This window comes from Sturnus vulgaris, chromosome 1 (assembly GCF_052056855.1).
Source record: "Sturnus vulgaris isolate bStuVul1 chromosome 1, bStuVul1.hap1, whole genome shotgun sequence".
Lineage (NCBI taxonomy): Eukaryota > Metazoa > Chordata > Aves > Passeriformes > Sturnidae > Sturnus > Sturnus vulgaris.
Window position 1 is genome coordinate 34527969 of NC_142243.1, and position 18866 is coordinate 34546834.

Below are 18866 nucleotides of genomic sequence, written 5' to 3' on the forward strand. Positions count from 1 at the left end.
CATAGGTGAGTTAAAGGAGAAAGCTTGAGGTCCTGACACACTGCAGAATGGGGAAAAAAAATTAAGAAATGGGTGGTAGCCCTTCTTCCCTGTCAGAAAAGGAGTAAGTGTTGATTTTTGCATGTCACCCCTTTGTTACTTAGGCAGATTGGATTTTGGAATTAGACAGCTCTTCCTAAAACATACTGCAGAATTTCCCTATTTCATCCCCTGAGACAAGACTCGTGCTCTAACAGGAACAAAAGAGAGAAAGATATATTTTAACCAGCTGCTTTACATCTCAAAGAAATGTTCCTCAAGTAATTCAATAATAAATTTAAGTTTTGTTAACACTGTAAGTTCCAATGTGATTATGATACTATGAATGCTGGCAAGCTATCTGAAGCTATATGAAACTGATAAAGATGTTCAAGGGTCAAATAGAAGCTGCTGCATTTTTCTGTTGCAGTGCTGGATTTTTGCCTAATATTTAATGTGTATTATTACTGTGCATTTCATTTGCCTCTGATGCTGAACAAAAAACCACTCCCAGTCTGATGCAGCTCTCTGAGAGCAGTAACAATACATTTTCTTTTTGCATGCAATTGACTTCTTATAAGGTTAATTTTCTCAGGGCTAAAATAATAATGCATCATTATGTTCGAGTGTCATCTTTTCTATGATCACAGTGGGTTTGTCTGTAACCTGCCTGTCAGTTCTAAATGCTGGAATTGACTGGGTCAGATGTCAATCACTGCTTGCCACTGCATTAAATAAGTGTGTTTTTCTATTATTTCACTTAACCATGGTCTTATACATTGAATTCTGTTTTAAGATTTTCAGAGATGGGAAAAATGAGGCAGAAAGGCAAGGATTGTTTGCTGTTTGAGCAAGTAGGTGGGGGACGTGTGCCTTCTGAATCTCTGACCATCCCCTGGACTGTGCTGGGGTCTCAACAATGTCAGCCTCCGTGTGAGTGCCCAGCACTTTGGAAAAAGTGTATAATGAGATCAGGCAGAGCTGCAGGATGTTCAGCACTTCTGAAAATGAGGTCACTTAATGAGGTGTCTGTGCTCATTGGAACTTAGCTGTAGGGCACATTTTTCTCAAGTCACCTTAGCCATAATACTTCACTGTATTCATAGCCCATTAGCAGGCTTTCTTATAGCAATCATTTGAAGCAGAAACAGCAGAGACCTTTCTAAAGGAAGATGCAGCTTTTGGTAGGGTCACACTGGCTTTGCTCCTTAATGCCTTAGTCTGTGAGACACTGCCTTCCTTGTTTTCCGCTTAACTGAACTTTCACTCTTGTTTCACCAATTTTCCACCCTTGATTTGCTGTGTGTCCTTACTGGGAATGCTTGGCAGCTGTGTGTCTGTCTGTCTGTCTGGCCCTCCTCTGCTGTTTGTCTCCCACTGAGCTGCTCGGTGTCCCTTACCACATTGCCACTGGTTGTTTTCAGTCCTTTCTCTGCTCCCAATCTGTCTTCTCTCCCTCCATCTAATGGTTCTGTATCTCCCTCCAATTGTTCCACTGGTTTGTCTTTCTGCCAGTCTAGTGACTATCAATTCAAAGCTAATATGGCCAAATCTGAATTTTTTGTCTTTCAGAGAAAGCCATTTCCAATTTGCAAACATATTCAATCTTGGTCATTCTTGGGCCATTTTCTCATCCAGTACATTTAGCATATAATTTGTAATTATTTATTTGTATAGTAATGATCTTACTATGTTTTCTTCTGATGTATTTCTAAATCAGATGTTTCTCAGTTTATATTATTACACAGATTGATTACCCGCCTCTCTCTGAGAATGACAGAACCTTTTCCACTCTATTCAAAATACAGTTGTTAAGATGATTTTTCTCCCTTGCACTCATCATGAATCCTTGCACTGATTTATCCACTACATCCTATAAGCATCCAGTTTTTTTCATGTATGTATCTGCCCTTTCCTGTTAATCATTCCGTCCTTTGTTTTGTGAAATGCTGACTGTTGTCCCCACCATTGCTTCTTTGGTGTTATGAGCCTCAGAGATCCTTTTGGTCATGTTAGGGAGCTCTTTGCTTTTTTCATTTCTCAAAAATGTAGCACATCACAAGATAGGCTTCCTGTGTGTTCTTCAGACCAACTTGTTTTGCATCACTCTTACCAAAGCTGTCTTAGAAACAGCTCCACTAGCTTAATTTGCTGTGTGAATCAATATTTAACAGATTTGATTATTGAAAAATAGAATTTTTATGACGTGTGATTTTCCAGTTAAAATTCAAATTAATTAATTGGAGAAATAGATAATTTACTTGAGGAGCAGTCGTATTCTTGCCATGTTTTGAATCCTTAGATTTCCTTCTCTCCACTGGAAATGGGGGGAAGAAAAACGTTGTTATTTTCCTCTTGGATGTGTTTAGTGTTAAGCATCATTAACTTGCTCAATCAGTGGTTATGCTCATTTCAGACATTCAAAAGTTAATTCTAAAATCATGATATTGGGCTCCAGAATAATCAGAGGTTTAAAAAACAATCTGTGATTTTTGAACAAAATTTTCACACATTGTTGACACTTTATTCAGATACACAAGTGGTTTGATCACAAAAGAGTAGAAGTCTTTGAATCTTAGTCACATAACTACAAGAGATAAGAAAGACCATATTTATCATGGAGTTATCAAAATACTATCAAGTTATCAAGTTATCATAAATCTTGTGCAAAAGTAGCAGGAGATCTGACAGTGCTGAATGATGCAGAGTAAATCCTTAGTAGAAATTTAGAGCTAGATCACATCCAGCATTAAAATTGGTAGGGAATATAAGAAATTATGAATTGTCTTTCTGTGCCTCTCCAAGGAACCAAGGATGAAGGTTGGATTGGTTAAATAAGAGGTTATGGGTTTTTCTACTTTGACATGATCAGAAAACAGGAGACCCCAAAGCTTTCACGTCCCATCGAGTTTCTGTGACAAAGCTGGGTGCAAACTGAGGATTTCCCCACTTTCCAGATTTCGTTGCTTCTAGCTCCATTTAAAGAGAAGGTGCAGAAGGTGGGAAAAGGTGCTGAGGAGTAAAACCCACCTTTTCAATTCCCTTTCTGCAACAAGGCTTTTGTGCTTATCAAACCTAGAGACATTTCTATTCATCCCATAATCTACCACCTTTCAGGGCATAATTCTGAGCTTCACTAACATTGTGAATGAATGTGTCCTGGAAACTCAGTCTTCTAAAAAAATTCATGGACACAATGTGATCTTTCCAAATACAAGAAGGTCAGTATACAGAAGGCCTTTCTCGAGGGAGGCAATCCAAACCTCTGGGATTTTTACTGGAGTTACAGAGAGACAGTCTGTCTGTGCTGGAATTGATTACTGTCATGCATGTCAGCTTCTTCTCACGACTCTGGAGTGGAAGGGAGGGAGAGGATCTCATTAAATACATGCAGTGAGGAGTCTGGGGGCCAGGCAGCAAGTACCCCTAGCCTCAGGTCTCTTTTTCCTGCAGCCCTCAGAAGATTTGCAAAATTGATCCAGGACCATTTGAATAGGGCATAATTGCTCTGAAAGGAATGTTTGCTTGCTCCTCAGTAATTGCCAGCATATCTTGAAATAAATTATGAGATTGTGATGAACCGATTCAAAGGTATTGAACTTTTTCTTGGCCTATCCAAAAAACTGATGGTGTTACTGGTAAACAATCTGTTCTTGGGGTGTTACAGCATGATATATGCAAAAGTGGGATTTTATCCTGAGGCAGACCTAGTAAGTCTTTCTGGCTAGTCGTCCCTGGTATAAAAATGTAAAAACCAGTAAAAAGAATAACACTTCTAACAGTTAAAGCACAGATCACTTGAGTTAGTTTGCCGGGTCAACAACCAATTTTCATATAAATTACTTAGACACGCTGAAATACCTCATTTTGCTGTCATCGTCTTTACATTTGCATTTTTCTTTTCGGCCCCTGGCTAAAAAGACTCATCTGAATGAAAGTTTGTGTATGTTGCCATCTTCTAATGATCTGTACATTTTTGTGTTTGACAGTGTATCAATTGCAACAAGAGGCGCCACGTCCCAAGAGAATCATCTGTCCTCGGGAGGTCAGTTCCTTTCCTCTACCTTGTTTTATCTGATGAATTGTCAGCAGTATATGATTACCAAAAAGTCTTTTGTACAGTCTGTGGGTGTTATTTGCTTTAACTTTTCTATGCCATTATTTTATATAACCATTTATCTTAAGGCTGATTAATTAAAGCTGGATAATATTTACTAATTAGGAATGGCAGCCTCATTCTACCACTAGCAGCACCTTCATTAGACAAATACTCCCTTTTCTGTGTACTACCCAAAGTTTTGAGTTTCCTTGTCAAAATTAAAGTGTATTTTTCTTCCTTCATCTGCATAATAATGTCTGTGTGATATGTTTCAACATGATACACATAGCTTCAGTTTATTGAATGCTTCCTGCCAACCACTATGTTCAAGTTAAAATACTGAAATGATAGCCAGAGAACTCTGTTCTCTCACAGAGACTTTGAAGATTATAGAATATTTAGAAATCCGCAGGGCTGCAGGTTCAGCTGAGTCATCTTGTCCCCTTGTTTTCTTCTTCTGTATTTCTTCATTTCTGCTTGCTTTAGTATGTCAGTTCATCAACCTGCATGGCAGAATTGTAACAGAAAACATGTAGATGTCTCTACTCAATCAAAAAAACTGTGATAGCTTTATCTCCTTTAATGTCAGAGACAAATTCTGTGCAAATAGACATGTAATACTAGCAGTAGAAATACTAAACACGTGAAGTGATTGCACAGGGTGTAAAAGATGATGTGCAGGAAGATAAAAACTGCAGCTCATTGGTGTGATATTCAGCTCTACTCCCAGACATCATCCTGAGCTCTGTCCTGCTTCCCACACTGTGTGCCCATGAAAGCAGAGTCCTAGCATCTCTCAAACATTTACATACTGTCTCAAAACACTTCTGTGTGAGGCAGGAGGTTTTGTAGTAAGGCACAGGTAATTAAGTACAGTTTACCTGAGTCCACCCAGAGCCTTAACTAAAAGAGCTCTGCATTTTTAGTTTCAGGGCAGGGAGGGCAGGCTCTCGGCTTCAGTCTGGAAGTTTTCAAGTCCTGTCAGTTTGGGATGATCCCAAGACATATACACGGGATGCTAAGAAGGACAAGTGAAATGCCAGAGTGGGTGAACCCTTGTGTCATCCTTTCTCCCTGTCAAAGACGAGGCTTGGGGAGAAGAAGAGTGTGCTTGCCCTCTGGGACTTCAGTGCACATGTGCTGACAGGTTTTATCAAGACCTTCCTCTCTGAAATCCTCATGCAAACCAAAGGACAGTTAGGTCTCTGTGGCTGGTATTCTTTAAAGGAGAGGAGTAAAACAGTAAAGTTTTTACTGAATTAATAGCACATAACAGATATCAAATTAATTATGGATAGTTAAAAATATAGAGTTTTTAAGGTAAGCAATTCATTTTCTTCCAGCACGGCCTTAGAGGAGTTTCTTTCTTTTCTTGATATAATAGTTTATCCTTTTTTCCTATTTCATACTGAGACTATTTTGAGGAAGGACTTGTCTTTAGAAAACCTGATTATTAAGCACTGAATGCTTAGGAAACCATGTCTACAATATGAACTCATGTTTGTGGGAATACAAGTTAATCTGTATAAATTGAATCCAAAATATATTATGGTAACTCAAATTTAAGCATTTTCTATTTTGCCTCCATGAGAGAAAATTTGAATCAAGGTAAAATAGTCAAAGTAATGTAGCAATTCTATTATGGTTCTAGAAACAAGATTATTTACACAGGGGGAGTTAATGTGCAGCTGTGAACTCCTTAAGAGTGTGCTGTACTTAACTTATTTCCGTGAACTCAAGGATATGTTATGTACAACTGAAATTACCCTTTTTACCTGATGTTTAAAGATCATACTTATTTAATGCCTATTCAGGTCACTTCTAAAGATTTGCAGAAAGAATCTAAGATCATATTAATTAAATAAATACATACTTGACAAAGGAGGACATAACAAAATAAGCAAAAGATGCCTGTTTTCACATAGTCTGGGTTTGGTTCTAACTAATGAACCATTTTCAGTTGCTCGCTTCATAGACTACAGAATCCTACTTTGAGTTGTTTGGATTTTTGTTCTACATTAGTTAAACAGCTGAAAATGCAGAGACTCTATTTAGGGGATGGTATATAAAGCAGTATGAATTCCCACAAGTATCATCTTGGGTTCTTGTTACTTGGATTTCGAATCTTTGTGTAGCTCAATTGTGTGTGTTCACAGTCAGACTGCCAGAAACACAGATTCCCTGCCCCAAGAGCCAAAAACCACTATGACACTGCTGATATGCATTAATTTTGCATATAGTTGGGGAGGTGGGGCAGATGAGATGTCCTGATACCTAGAAGATGGCAACATACACAAATATGTGGTTCAGATTATCAGTCTGTATTATAAAGGAAAACTACACAGTGGTATTATAGAGTATCACAGATTATTTTAGAGAGGAAATTCAGGACTGTTCCTATGGCACCTATTACCTTTATCATAGCCCTCAGTTTGTAACGTGGTTGTTTTGTAGTTGTTTTTCTCAATTCTAGTTTGATTTCAGTGTCATCTGATGATTTTACAGACTTGCCTCACTAAAGATGGTGTTTTATTAATACTGAGTTTGCCAGTTACATAGAAAGATCTTAAAATCTAATTTTGTGTTGTTTGTGAAAATATATTAATTGGAAATACGATAGTTATTTAGTACACAACTGAATGATTTATTTCTCCAGTATCTGTAGAGAAGGTGTCAGCAGGATGTGTGGCTGATGGAAAAGATTTGTCTCTCCATGTGCATATCATAGGAAGTGGACTTTGCTGAGGGTGTTTCCATGTGTAATTTAGAAGTCAAACTAATTCAAAAAAATCTAAAAATTGCAAATAATTTTAAATCCTTCACGTTTGTGAGAAGATGTCTTTCATAACTGGAAAATTCTACACTGATTGCAAGGAAATTGAAGCATCTGCTGCAAACCAAATCTGTAACAGCAACACAGAAACAAGGATTGGAGGTTGTTTCTTTTTCTTTCACTATTTAGCATTTTCATCATTCCTCCATCTTTTTTATTGTCATCTTCTACATTCTCCACATTCATTTGCTCTTCCATTACTTTGTTGCTCCACAGTCACAGGGGTTTTAGCCTTACATCTCTGCAGTTCTACCATCTAATTTGTGCAGATTTCTTGATAAACTACACTGTGGAGACAGAAATCACCTCTCCTGATATGTAAACCACCAGACTAAAAGCTGGGACTGTTAATAAAACATGAACATTTATATCTTTGTGTCTTTGAGCTTTGCTATCATGATTTGCCTTTTCTTCTTTTGGTTGAATAAATCTCTTGTCAGCAAAAGCAGGGCATTCCTGCAGTGGGAATAATATTGAATGAACCATTTGGGCTTCAGGTAGCCAACATCTTTTAATTAATCACCACTGGCAGCAGACTAGTGTGAATATCCTACCTTCCCAATAACATTGGATTTCTGCCAATATCCTCATTTGTAACCATATTCCTTCCAGCAGTGTTTTAATGATTTAGCTTTTAAATAGAAAAATTCAGTTTAAAAGCACTGTTCAGATGGGGGAGTAGCTTTTAAATATTGAGTGATGTGGTGGTAGGCACCAAACAATCTGATCCATGTTGTGAGAAGTCATATTACATGGTGTCTTTTAGGGTTTATTCTACAGAAATGCTTATGAAAAAATTACATTCTCAGAAAATAACTCAAGCTTTCAACTTCTTTGTTTTATTCAAAAGGAACATGTCAAATGATTCCTAATTTCAGAAGTACTTCAGGAGTAGGTTATTCAAAGTTAAAATATCATTATAAGAAATGGAGGCTTTAACAAAGTAAAAGAATTAAGGAAGGATGGTGACTTACTTTGGACTATTTTTTGGTTAAACAATAGGCACATTCAAAAATTTTTTGAAGAGGGAATGAGTCTTATTCATGTGTTCTTGGATCATTTGTGTAGAAATAGTCATACCTGTGAATGGTATTCCCATTCTGTTCCAAGAAATCCTTAATTGCTGCTAGCAATTTTTGAGGCTGGTGAATTTGTCTGCATTAGACCTTTCACATTCCTGACAGTGCCTCGGCCAAGCCAGTGTCAGCAACACTGAGAAACTTGTCTAAATTTCCCTAGTGTAAACAAAGCCTTAGAGCTCTAACTTATATTATTATGTAGAAAAATGTCAGTTAATTGCCTTCCTTGTCGTTCTGAATTCCAAATAGGTTGTGTCAGAAGTGATAGAGATTATTGTTTCTGCCTTTACAGCATGAAAATTATGGTTTCTTGACTAACAACAAATATGATTACAAAAGCGAGACTGTTCTCTGAAAAGAAAAAAAAAAAGACTTTTCGCTTAAGTCATTGTAAGAGATTAAAATAATGATGGCATATTAGAGTGTACTGCTGAGAGTCTTTAACCATCCGGAGGGTCAGAAGCTGTTTTGACCCCCTGGGTATCCATTACCTAGATTTATCAAAACAAGTGTATAGATAGTGGCATTTCATAGAGCACAACTGTTGAAATGGTCACTAACAGGTCTCTAAAGCTGTTGCCATCTTGTGCATTACCAGCTGCAAATATACAGGATTATTTCACATCTCCAAAACTGAACTGTTGCAAATTACTCTTTGCTCAGTTCTCCCCAAAGTTTATTCTGAAGCATAGGATTCAAGCTGAGAGCAATGCAATTAGGAGAGTATAATTTAAACAACTGCAATATTAAAAACACTGGTTACTTTTATCGCTCCTTCTTTCAGATACAACAATACTTTATACTTTTACATTAGGAAAAGCTTGTCATTAAGCAAGCTTCAGCAAGATTGTTAAAATTCAGCCTTAATAAGATATTTGAACAGTTTATCTGACTGGATAATAAGTATTTAATCCTTGCAATAAGTCTTCCATTAATTCCCTTATTCTGCTCACTTAGTGACCTTTACAAGCTGAATATTTCCGCTTTGCCTCTGCCTCCATCTTTCTAAGAACAATTTCTATACTGTGGTAAAGTACTGGAGAGCTGTAATAGGGCATTGAAATTGGCCATAAAATTGGTGGTAAATAATGGGAGTAAATGGGAATTTTCATGGCACTTGTTCAAATCACTCTACTGCAAAAAGTCAGACACTGCCATGAGGTGTCTTTTACTGTCAGTCCTGAGAGCTTATCTGAGATAATTCAGAATATTATATTATCTTTCCCTTAGAAAGAAACCTCAGAGCACACACAGTGACACACCAAGAGACCCCATTATCCAGCAATTAAGTGAAAATGAGCCGAATAGTGCTGAAAACTGTTTTCATTAATGAAAATGTTTGTAAATATAAGACTTAATGGAGCCTATATTTTCAAATTCTTATAATATTGCTGATACTTTGTGTTTTTATAATCCTCTTTATGGTAGAAACAAAGAGGACACAGCAGTAGTCTGTGGGCAAATGAAGCTAAAGAGCAATTTTGAATAGACATTGACAAAAGGAGGAAAGTTCTTCAGCTGAAACCCATAGCAAGGAATTTTGACTGCATTGGTGGTGGCTGAGAATAGTTAAAGGGCAAGAAGGGTATTCACTTAAACTGGTGCAGAGGCCCTGTGGAATGTCAAAATATATTGTATCCACCATCCCTCTAAACTGGCTACCTGCAGGTTTTTCTACATAAATTTAAATTGTGGGTTTAAAATTTTACAGAAAAATATGTCATTTTATTGTAATATCTCCATAGTGAATTTTGCCCCACAGACTGCCTGTGGTTTGCAGCTGAAGGGAAAGAAAGAAGGGAGGCTGGAATATTGCCTGCCTAAAATTCTCTCGTATTCATCATATCAGAGAAATTTGCTGGTATTTTTTCCGAGGCATTTTAGTGACTGACAGAAATCTCATCTCTCCTAGAGTCCATGAGTCTTGCAGTTTCTCTCTTCTGCAATAGTGAGGTGGTGGAGCACTCAGACGAAGCCACATCATTCTCATTTTAACAGTCCATTGACTACTGAACGGAGGAGAAATCTTCCTAATTATTCTGCAGGCATGATAGTAAATATTTCATTTAAGTAGTTACAGCTAAACAAAACTAGAAGAGATTTATCTGTTTCACTTGAATTTCCTCAGTTTTGATTTACTAATAGTGTACGTTATGATTTGCAAATTGGACTAGTGTTCATCTTCATCAGAGGAATACAGTATGAGCCAGTCAGAGCGTTTATTGATCACTGTGAAGTGGAAAAGTTAAAACTATCTTTTTGGAAGACATGATGGCAAGCTTTGACTTGTTTGATGAGCACAAACTGTAGGTAGCTGTCTCTATGGACTGATGAACATGCTAATTATCCCTCTGGGTTTGCTTGAAATCTTTGCAAAGTTTCACGCTCCCTTCCATCTCTCCTTGGAAGTGCGTGATGTGTGTGTCTGTGTTTTTGATTTTTGCTATTCTGCTAGATTTTTATTTCCTTTTATCCTTGTTACATATCACTCTTTTAAGCTGGTTCTTTTTATTTAGACATGGTGTTGAATTTAAGAGGTTTTCAAGCCAAAATCAATTAAAGCCTCTTTCACATCTCGACCTAGATAAAGTTTATCAATAAGCCTAGGGTAGGTGAAAAACCTATGTGCTTGTACAGGTTTATATGCCTGTTCCAATTCAGGCCAGTATTCCTTGTGCCTGTAGAAGGTGGTCTTGCTGCCTCTGCTCTCTGACTTTGTGTCTGGTATCTTTTTTCAAGTTTCAAGATGAGGAACTGTCCTGGTTTAACCCCAGCCAGCGGCCAAGCCCCACACTGGCACTCAGTCACTGCCCCAGCAGTGGGACTGGGGGGAGAATCAGGATAATAAAATGTAGAAAGCTCATGGGTTCAAATAAAGACAGTTTAATAGGGAAAGCAGAAGCTGCACACACAAGCAAAGCAAAACAAGGAATTCACCACTTCCTATGGGTAGGCAGGTGTTCAGTCATCCCCAGGAGAGCTGAGCTCCTTCAGGTGTAACATTTACTTGGGAAGATAAACACCATCACTCCAAATGTTCCCCCCTACCTCCTTCTTCTCCCAACTTTATGTAGTGAGCCTGATGGCACATGGTCTGGAATATCCCTTTGGTCAGTTGGGCTCAGCTCTCCCAGCTGTGTTTCCTCCCAGTTTCCCATGCACCCCAGCCCCTCACCAGCATGGGAGTATGAAAAGCAGAAAAGGCCTTGGCTCTTTGTAAACCCTGATCAGCAGTAAAAAAAATAAATCTCTATGTTATCAACTCTGTGTTCATCACAAATCCAAAACACGGCCTCATACCAGCCACTGTGAAGAAAATTAATTCTTACCCCAGTCAAAACCAGGAACTCAGAGTATAGAGCAACTGATGGATTTGTATTTCCTAATATGAATAAATATAGAAACTTTGCACATTTCTCTGTCTTCCTTCCTGTACTTTCTGTACATATAGCTAAAGACAAGAATGATCAAATCACTCAGTTGCACACATCTTTTTGGAACTGTGGACTATTGTAGCATGTGTCATAGGAATGTTTTAGCACTTTTGAGTTGTTACAGAAGGATCCAGAGCACTGATGTGCCTTACTGCATTTGTCTGCTGCTGCTGGGGATATTTTTCTTCCCATTTAAATGACTCAACAGATCATTCTTGAAAAAAAGGAGCAGAGTTTAAATGTTGTATTCAAATTTTTCATCCTGCATTCACAGTAACATCGATATTCCTTTTACATTTAATGATGCCCTTACTGAGTGAATGGAAGCTGCATAACAAAATAGATGATTCCTGCTTTTGCTGTTGAAATTGTTTGAACCTGACCCTGTCTCCCCTGACTGTTTAGCAGCAGCCTTCTTGATTAAGATTTATTTCATTTTATTTTAGCTCATGTTCAGGGGACCAATATTTTCTTTACTGCATGAGAAAATATTTGGATTTTCTTTTCCTATTCAATCTTGATCTTTTGTTAGAGTTGAGTATATACAGAAATATCTTATAGTTTAGTAGCAATAGAGATGTTCATGTTGTGAGAGATTTCTACTACCTTCTGGAGTTTATAGTGTTTTGTCTGGTGTATGGATTATTGGCTGCTGGTCACTTTGTTCAAGGTCATAGAAGGGAAACAAACCTGAGTTAAAAATACCCTCAGAAAGGATGGCTTAAAGAAGCTCTTTTGAAAGTTTGGTACAAGCAAGTAAGTAAACAAGTGAATTATATTTTTGGATATAATTTGTCTTTTAAAATGGTGGAAATAACCTTGGCTGAGGGGAAATCAACCTGCAGTAAGTGCCACAGTAACAGTCACATCTGCAGAGGCTCCTGTGTTTCTTTGCTGTGTGTTATCCTTCTGCAAAAGAGTCATTATGCATTTCACCTTCTCTGTAGATTGCAGCATGCCATCAGAGCAGAGCTGTGCAGCTTTGAACAGCAGTTAATAAAAGCATCCTTCATTTTTGTTTTTTATTATTTTACATTCTTTCTAGTGGTGAAGAACACTCCTACCTTCTCCCTGGCACTGTAAATTTTTCCACAGAATTATTTTGCTAGAAGATACCAAACACAATTTGGCACTTCATTATGATGATGATGGATTTAAACTGGCTTCTGTTATTTAGTTAAGTGGTGACAAGTTTATCGCTTGAAGGCTTGGCTTTCTCCTCCAGAGCAGTTCTCCTGGTGCCTTGCCTCCTCGGTGCTGCCTTCTCTCCTGAGAGCCTCATAGAGGTGGGCAGAATATTACTGTTGTTCTATATGTGATTTTTACAGCCTATTCAAGACTGCTCCTTGCTTATCTCTATCTCCTGAGAACAGTCCAGGCAGAGATGAGGAATGGGCTGGACTGTGCTATCTTGGGGCCAGAAGAAACTCAAGATGTTGTCATTCCTGTGTCAAGAAGATATGCTTGCATATCCATTTCTTAAAGCCTTGAAAAAGGCTACATGAAGATTTCTTGACTGTCTCTGTTTTGAATTATTTTTAACATTTTTCTAAGTTCTATCATCTCTTTTAGAAGTTTAAGCCTATTTCTTCTTGTCACATCTAGTCAATGCACAGACAACAAATTTATTTCCTCTGGAAAGCGGCCTTCTCTGTACCCATCTGCTACAGCCCCTCTCTAGCTTCTGTTCTTTAGGCCAGCCTTTCTTCATGTCTTTTCACGGTTGCTAAATCCCTGCTCACTCCATTTATTGCTCCAGTCCTTCTTGAGACGTGGTGCTGAGCACAACGGAATACAGTCTTTATTCCACCTAGGGACTTTCTGAGTGGAATTTGCAAGGAGAGGATTATTCTAAGGTGTCTTGTCAGCTGCATTCTTGGGTTTGTACCTCAGTGTGGCGTTCTGGGTTTGGCAGTTTTTGCTGCAAACAGCGTCCAGTGATTCAAGTTCATTTATTGATCGGTAATGATGGCAGGATCCTTTTCTGCAGAGATCTGTCGAGTTGTTGGCCCTCTGGTGCTTTGAATGGATTTGACATCTTGCTCCCAGCTACTTTCTTGGAGGCACTGTAATTCCCTGCTGTCTCGTGGCTAAATGTGCATCCCTCAAGTGGCCATAATGCTGGCATCTCCGTGGCTCTGTGACTGACTGATAAAAGGAGATTGACACTTTAAACCATTCCTCTCACCTTTCTCTCTGGACAGGTTCTGGCACATGGGCAGTGCAGGTGGAATATGTCCTGGGGATTTGGGTATTGCTGGTTTCTTTCTGAGGAATGCCTTTGCTCCTCCCTCATGACACAATCAAAGTACAGGAACATACTCAGGAAGTTACACATGACATTGAGTGAAAATCTTAAGGGAGAAAACCATTTTTTGTTATGTAGGCACATGTAAGTTCCATAACTGGCCTGTCCTTGGCTGGGGACTAGAGATGTTGTGTTACTGCTATTCCTACTGACGAAATTAGCAACAGACTTTGTGTTGTGAAATATTTTGCAAAACCAAGAGTTGTTTCTCTTTGAAAACACTGGTACCAGAGAGCCTGATAAGGTAATAAAGGAAAGTTATTAAAACGCTGCACTTCTTCTTTCCCCCCCCTTCACTCCTGGAACCAGTCTTAAAGTTGCAGAATTTAATATTCAACACCAACATTTGGGGATATAGGCATCATACAGTCACCCCACGACATTGGTAAAAGAAAAAAAAGACAAATATTTCCCCTCCAAAAGAATCCACTTTCAAATTGCTTAAGAATCAATGGTGTGAAATAATTTGTCCTATTTGGAGAAACTTTTAGACATGCTAATTGATATAAGTAGAATTTTTCCTTTAAAAAATGTGGAGGCAAAAAAAAGGCTCTATAGGAGTAACAAAATACAGCATAGCTTTCCTTCATTCCATTTAATGGGTACTTGCAATTTCCCTTAATCCATTTTGGTTGTTGATTGTAGTATAAAGTTTGCAGTGGGCTTATGATAAATCTGCCAAAAGCTGAACAATACAGACAATAAACTCCTTTTCTTTACAGTCTGTTTTTTACTGGGCTTGTCTTGAAAGCTTCTCTTCCAACCCTTCTATTTCTCTTTATGTCAAACTGAGCTGAAAAACATATTTATATCCAGTCAACCAGAGTTACTGAAAAATAATTAGGATTGTTCCAAACAGAAAATATATCAGATTAAACTTCCTTTGGGAAAATGCCTCACTGCCTGTGCTGAGTAAACACACCAATGTTATTAACTCGTGGATCTTGTTTCTCTGTTCTTTCTGTATTTTGAAGAACTGAGAACCAGGTGCAGCTACCCACCTTATTGTTTCCCTTCCCTTTATATATTCTCATCATGGATATATATGAAGGTAGTGGCTGAAATGGATCCACAGTACACAATGTTATACTGTGCTGGCCCTTCTGACTTAGAGAATTGCTGTCCTAGGGGGATTTCTAAACTTTCATTCCAGCATTTCTAGATTTCAGCTCTGGCCACTAGATAAGGAAATATGTCTTGTGCAATGAAGCTGAAGAGAAATTAAATTTTTCTGAAATTAGGGCTATTCTATTTCTGTGGTAGTACTTACACAGAAAGAATTCTTCAGGGTATCTTGAAATCTTCAGTGCAGTGTGGCTCGGATGTCAAGGCTTGCAATGAAAATCTGTCACGTTAGGGGATGCTCACCTCCTGCCTGCATAATGCCCAGTAGTTTTGTGATGAGTTATCTTGCCCAGTGGTGTGGGAATTTAATACAATAATCTGTACATTAGTGGGAGTATGTCATGCTAGGGCTAAACCATCCTGGCCAGAAGAGGAGCCACAAATCCCAGTGCATTGAAATTCAGTAAACTTCAAAGTTATGTAAACATAATATATTGAATTATCTCAGATAGCTAGTTCATTTTAAGAAGGCTTATTTCCTTCTTGGTGTTCACATCAAATCCAAGTACAACCATGAGGGATATGCTGTAACATTGTAAAAAATTATGTAAAACTAGACAGTGAACAAGTAAGGGTTTTTTGGGTGAGGAGAGGCAATCAGGTTTGGCAGGCTGGGAGTCAAGGCTGGAGTATGCAGGGTCTCTCAAACATGAGCTTCCAAAGGCCTTTGTAGAGTTCCAGGAGAGCTGTGCAGGGTTTCATTTTGTTTGAGCATGCATCAAGATTAGATGTCATTGAATGTTGCTGGCTTTGTAAGATTACTGGATTAGTAGTGATTTAGGTTGTTTTACCATACATCTTATTTCCTGATCAATGTGACATGAGTTTTAAACAATTTTGGCATTCACTGGTGTTTCACAATTTATACAACTGTAAATTTCATTAATGATTTTCAGCATATTCCCCATGGTTTCTGGAACAACAGCCAGAAATGCCTGCTCTGAAAGAACATTTTTGGTTTGAAATTGGCAATAATGCCTTTTTCTAAGCCAAAAAATTATCATCTCACATTTGAATTGAAAGCTGCTTTCAATACTTTTAGTGGAGAGGGAGAAACCATTTAATTTATCTTCTGTATGGGGGAAGTAAAAGCAAGCTGTGATGCTCTTCAAGGCAAAATATGTTTTCACTAGTGAAGAGCTGTAATTTGCCTTATGTAATTTTCCTCATTTTTGTGCTTTGTTTTTGCCTGTTGGCGTAAGAATCCATAAATGACTCAAGCCCTCTGATGTCCCCCCTTGCCCTGTGTCTGGGGAGTTATGCATTAGAGCCAACTGGTTGCCTAGGAAAGGTGGCTCTTTTTTCAGCAAGGAAATTGGGAGGACTGTATTGAAAGCGATGAAAGTGTTCTTCATGGGCATTATCTATGCAAAAAACCCTGAGTGTATGTGTCCTCAGAATAGGGCTGATTGTTCTGGGCTCCTACCACCAGGAGGATTTTCTGCTCTTTCTGCTGCTGAGAGTTCTTTTAGGTGGATCTGCTTGACTTTGTGTGTGCAAGCCCATTTATAACAGGAGAGGAAAAGCTAATCCCAACTGAATTTGAGTCACCTTTGCCTTCTGGAATATATAGAATTTCCCTTGAAGTTTTTACAGAGCCTGCAGTCGGCACAAAACAGACCTACAGGCTCCTTTGATATATTTTTAAGCCTCTACTTCATCAATTGTGCAGGCTTTTGGTTTATTTTCAAGTTCAGTCCAACATTCTGGTTTTGATGTAGAGACCCTGATGTTATTTTTGATCTTTTATCTTGCTTTAACTTTGTTTCCTTGTGTTTGTTCCTAGTGGTAAATTTGGTTAGGACAGAAATTATTATTTCAGGGTAAAGGTTGCAGTAAGAGGGGATTTTTTAGATTCTGAGGCACCTGGATGGTCTGACAGATCAGGAGCTTAATTTCAGGAAATACTGCAGTGTCTTTCCTGTTTAAAGCCAAATACTGAAGTTGTGGTGATTTTAGACACATGAATGCTAAAAGTTGTTGGAGTGAACGTTTCTGTTTTACGGAATAGGAGGAAGAAGAGAGAAGTAGAGAAGCTTTGTGTAGTATAGCAAATCTTTTAGCTCACGAACAGCAGGGAAAGTGGAAATCACATTTTCCAGGGTGGTTCAGTCAGTTGCTAATCAAATGATAAAAATTTCACAGAAAAGTTTCTATTTTTACATAAATAGTGTGAGAAGGATGAAAAAATGTGCCTCTCTTTGTTCAAGGTGTTATTTCCAGACTGCTTTTATACTTTATATATATATATATATGTATGGGGGAACCTGTGCTTAAAGCTAATTCCAAAGGTGGGTCTGAGTAACTCATTTTTTCTGAGGTAGATTGAAAGTGTTGGGGTTTATTCTGTATATAAATGCAATCAAGTTAAATCAGTATTTTTAAATAGAAGCAGATTCTGACTACTAAGTGAAAGTCATGCTTTACTTCTTTTGTCTAAGTGATTTATTTGGCAGTTTTCAGTGCACTGAGTAGCCTTTGTTTTCATGAAAGAGAAGATTGCAAGTGGTGGTCTTACGTAACCCAGCTTCTGATACCCAATTTTTAATTGAGTTGCCAGCTAAATCTATGCTTTCAAGGGTTATTAAGGTCTATAAGGATGACAGGAAGGCTGCACAGCTCCAAGATAATAAAGTCATATAGTGCTATTGAAGATGAATATATGAACAACCTCCTTTCAGAGGTAATACATCTTTTCTTAATAGTATTTTTTACTTAAAAATAGAAAGTTAAATTGAATCAATGCACTTTCTTCTCTAAGTTCCCATATGTGCACATAAAAACACAGCACCTGCGCTTGGCAATTCCTTTGATTTTGCTCTCTCTTCACTACTGTGTTTTCTCTCTTATTTCTGCCCCTCAGAGCTCAGAAATGTTTGTATCAAGGTATAATTCCTGGGCAGGAGTTCCAAGAGTATGATACTGCTATTGTTAGTGCCATGCTAGAAAAGCAACACCGAGCTGGGAAAGAAGCACAGTAAGGACTTGATTGAACTCCCATAGGTCTTCCATTGAAGATTCTCATTATCTTGTACAGACTTTTGTTCATCTTGTGCTGTGTTGTAGCCCTGGTGACTGCAGGGTAGAAAGTCAGCTGCTTCTCTTCAGTGCTTGGTGCTGGAATCAAAAATGTGACAGTTATGCATTTGCTATTCAGAAAGAAAAGAAAAAAAAAAAGAAAACCTTTGCCAATTTAAAGTTTTTATGAGCGAAATAATAAGAATTCATGAAAACAAGAACAAGAGCACTTGTCTCCAGCCAGAAAAACTGAGGGAAAAATCACTAAGTGGGTTTTGTGCTAAAGAATGAAACAGTCTTGAAACCGCAGTTTGGCATATGTGTGGTAGCGCGTATGAAGCAGCAATTCCACCGATATAGACGCCTTCATTGAGATACACGGATAGTCTTCTTCGGTAATTTGGAGGCTTTATGTGCGCCCTGGCTGGAGTTGTGTCGCGCTGGCTGCACGGAGCGCTGCCTGGAGCCGGGCGGCACCGCGGGTGCGCTCGGAGCGGGACCGGGAGCGGCTCTGCCTGCGGGCGCGGCGCTGCGGGCGCTAATGCACGATCGCAGGCCGCTAATGAACGACCCCCGGGCCTTAATGAATTAATGAACGATCCCCGGGCGTTAATGAATTAATGAACGATCCCCGGGCGTTAATGAATTAATGAACGATGCCCGGCCGGGCCGCGCTAATTGGGGAACCAAGGCTGGGCGGGCAGCGCCCCCTGCCGGCCCCGCCGCGGGACCCGCCGGGAAGGGACGCGGACACCGGGAATGGCACCGGGAATGGCACCGGGAGTCTTCCCGGCCACTTCCAGTGTGCTTTGGGTCAGCCCCACAAAAGCTTGAAATCACGGAATTTAGGACTAGGTCTAAATAAATAAATCTCTGTTTTTCCCTAGGATATTAAACATTTTGGGTTCAGTCCGTTGCAATATAAAGGCAAAAGAATGGTTATAAAGGGTAT

General features: G+C 38.7%; 1 protein-coding gene across 1 annotated transcript in view; it reads left to right on the forward strand.

Moving 5' to 3' along the window:
• The window catches only part of CHN2 (chimerin 2), a 157029-nt gene that overhangs the window by 68702 nt on the left and 69461 nt on the right, over positions 1-18866 (forward strand). The window contains exon 3 of the mRNA XM_014894045.2: positions 4008-4063. Coding sequence (XP_014749531.1) covers positions 4008-4063 — 56 coding nt within the window. The remainder of the gene's footprint in view (positions 1-4007; positions 4064-18866) is intronic.